The sequence below is a fragment of the Sinocyclocheilus anshuiensis genome, unplaced genomic scaffold (assembly GCF_001515605.1).
Source record: "Sinocyclocheilus anshuiensis isolate Anshui unplaced genomic scaffold, SAMN03320099.WGS_v1.1 scaffold396, whole genome shotgun sequence".
Lineage (NCBI taxonomy): Eukaryota > Metazoa > Chordata > Actinopteri > Cypriniformes > Cyprinidae > Sinocyclocheilus > Sinocyclocheilus anshuiensis.
Genome location: NW_015558623.1, coordinates 201,906 through 204,469, shown reverse-complemented (window position 1 = coordinate 204,469; position 2,564 = coordinate 201,906). Strand labels below are relative to the sequence as shown.

At 31.9% G+C, this 2,564-nt stretch overlaps 1 protein-coding gene across 4 annotated transcripts in view; it reads left to right on the top strand.

Annotated features, from left to right (window-relative positions):
• The window catches only part of LOC107680699 (double-stranded RNA-binding protein Staufen homolog 1-like), a 15,318-nt gene extending 13,189 nt beyond the window's left edge, over window positions 1-2,129 (top strand). For all 4 annotated transcript variants that reach the window (XM_016476710.1, XM_016476711.1, XM_016476712.1 and 1 more), the window contains exons 14-15: window positions 1,231-1,310; window positions 1,483-2,129. In XM_016476710.1, the coding sequence (XP_016332196.1) occupies window positions 1,231-1,310; window positions 1,483-1,570 (168 nt within the window). In that variant the 3' untranslated portion in view covers window positions 1,571-2,129. The remainder of the gene's footprint in view (window positions 1-1,230; window positions 1,311-1,482) is intronic.
• Window positions 2,130-2,564: the final 435 nt, after the last annotated feature.

Here is a 2,564-nt window from a genome sequence, read left to right as displayed (position 1 = left end):
TGCAAAAAAAAAAATCTAAATACTGAGAAAATCGCCTTTAAAGTTGTCCAAATGAAGTTCTTAGCAATGCATATTGTTAATCAAAAATTAAGTTTTGATATATTTACGGTAGGAAATTTACAAAATATCTTCATGGAACATGATCTTTACTTAATATCCTAATGATTTTTGGCATAAAAGAAAAATCGATCATTTTGACCCATACAATGTTTTTTTTGGCTATTGCTAAAGATATACCCCAGCGACTTAAGACTGGTTTTGTGCTCCAGGGTCACATATATATTTTTTCTATTCAGCAAAGATGCATTAAATAGATCAAAAGTGACAGTGTTAATATAATGATTTCTATTTCAATAATGTTGTTCTTATGAACTTTGTTCATCAAAGAACCCCCCCCAAAAGAAATCTGTTTTCACAAAAATATTAAGCAGTTTTCAACATCGATACTAAATTATTCTTATTAGAATAATTTTTAAAGGATCATGTGCAGTGTTATTTTAGTGTCATTGAGATACTGCTATAGTTTTTAATATTTTGAATGAACTTTTATTTTTATATTTTTCTGTTTTCATGTTAATTTCAGTTAAAATTTTATTTTTATTTTTGCGTAATTTTGTTGTTTTTAAATATGTCTATTAGTTTTTATTTTTCAGTTGCAGTTTTTTTTAGTACATTGAGTTAAACTAAATGAAAATGAGAAATGTTGCCTTGGAATCTGAGTTTAAGTTTTTGTATTTCAGTCAACATTTATTTGAATTAACAGATTTTTTTTTAATGGTTTTAGTTAACTATAAAAACCCTGATCATGTGACACTGTAGACTGGAGTAATGGCTGCTAGAAATTCAACTTTGCTTTCACAGGAATAAATTACATTTTAAAATATATTAAAATAGAAAATTGTTTTAAAATTACAATAATATTTCAGAATATTACCGTTTTGTGTGCGTGTATATATAATGAAAATTCAGCTTTCCTACCACAGGAATAAATTATATTTTAAAGTATATTAAAATTGAAAGCCGTTATTTTAAATTGTAGTAATATTTCCCAAATGAATGTTTTTACTGTATTTGTGATCAAGCATAAGAGACTTCTTTAAAAAAAAAAAAACAACATTAAATATCTTATTGATTCCAGACTTTTGAATGTTATATGTATGTGTTTGTATGTATAGATGCATCTATCTACTTGTATCTTGTTTACTGCAATGCATTTTTGTTTCTGGACAGGCTGCTCTGAACATCCTGAAGCTCCTGTCAGAACTTGACCAGCAGTCCAATGAGCGCACAGCTAATGGACCAATGACCGGGTCAGTCTCAAATGTTAAAGAGAGTCTTATTGTTTTAAAATATGAGTTAGTTGTATAAATGTTGGCATACAAGTGTCTGTTAATAAAGCACAAAGCTAAAGATGAAGCTGATAAATGAGTCTTATATCTGCATACATTGCTATTCATTTCTCACATGTTTCCCCCTCCATAGGTGCAACAAACAAGACCTCGAAGGCGATGCATTATTAAAACCGGCTAACTCAAGCACCATCGGAAAGACTCTGGATGGCACAGTGTAGAATTGACTATTTGATTGGTCGTTTTATTTGCGAAACACTAGAGAAAAGTCAGAAGCAGAGTTTTGATTGGCTGCTCAAAAAGCCCTTTGAGTAATTCTTAATAGATCTTGGATCAAAAGAAGTTAAAGTATTTAAAACAGTTAAACAAGGTCGAGAGATGTTGATGTTAAATTGTTCACATGCAGTGATACATCTTTAAACGCTAAGGCTTTGGGAAAAGTCGCCTCATCATATCCAGTGAAGTGGTGGTTTTGTTTTTGTTGTTAAATTGTAAAACGATTATCGTGAGGTTCGACTTGAGTAGATTGGCTTTTCTTCGTTGCTCCAAGGAAGTCATGTTTTCAGTGTCATAATTTTGTTTGTTCTCGCTTTTATTTTTTTCGTTTATTTTTAACGTTGTATTATAGGAACCCAGCCAGTTGGGTTGTTGTGTTAGCGCTGTTGTGAAGTGCAGTATAAAACCCCATCGAAGGATATGATGAAGCTTTCAAATACGTCTCTGCTGTGGTGGTTTTTCTCCAGTGCTTTTTTGAGTTACAGTGACGACCATAACACTCACTTACACACACACACACACACACACAAATTACATTTCGTCTACATTTTCATGTAGGCCTGGGAAAATGTTGTTGTGACTTCAGTGTAGAGTATGTGGTGGTGTTTTTTGTGTGTATGGGAGCAAGTGAGTGAATGTGTTTCAAGCACGATAATCTTCAGTCATGTCAGTTAAACTGATGCATTCTTCTATCAGTGTTGACCCTGCCCATTCTCCTCCAGTTGCATCCTGTTTTCCTCATGGTATAGGAGTAAAAATGATGTGCCTCTTGCACAAATAAAAACATTGTGTGTGTGTGTCTGCTGTTAATACTATACTCAGGTATTCCACAGTTATGGAAACCCTGTAAATATAAGGGAATTTTTAAATTGATTTAAAGACCTAAAAAGTGTTGTTTTTTTGTTTCTTTTGTTTTGTAGCAAATAAGATTTTATTCTA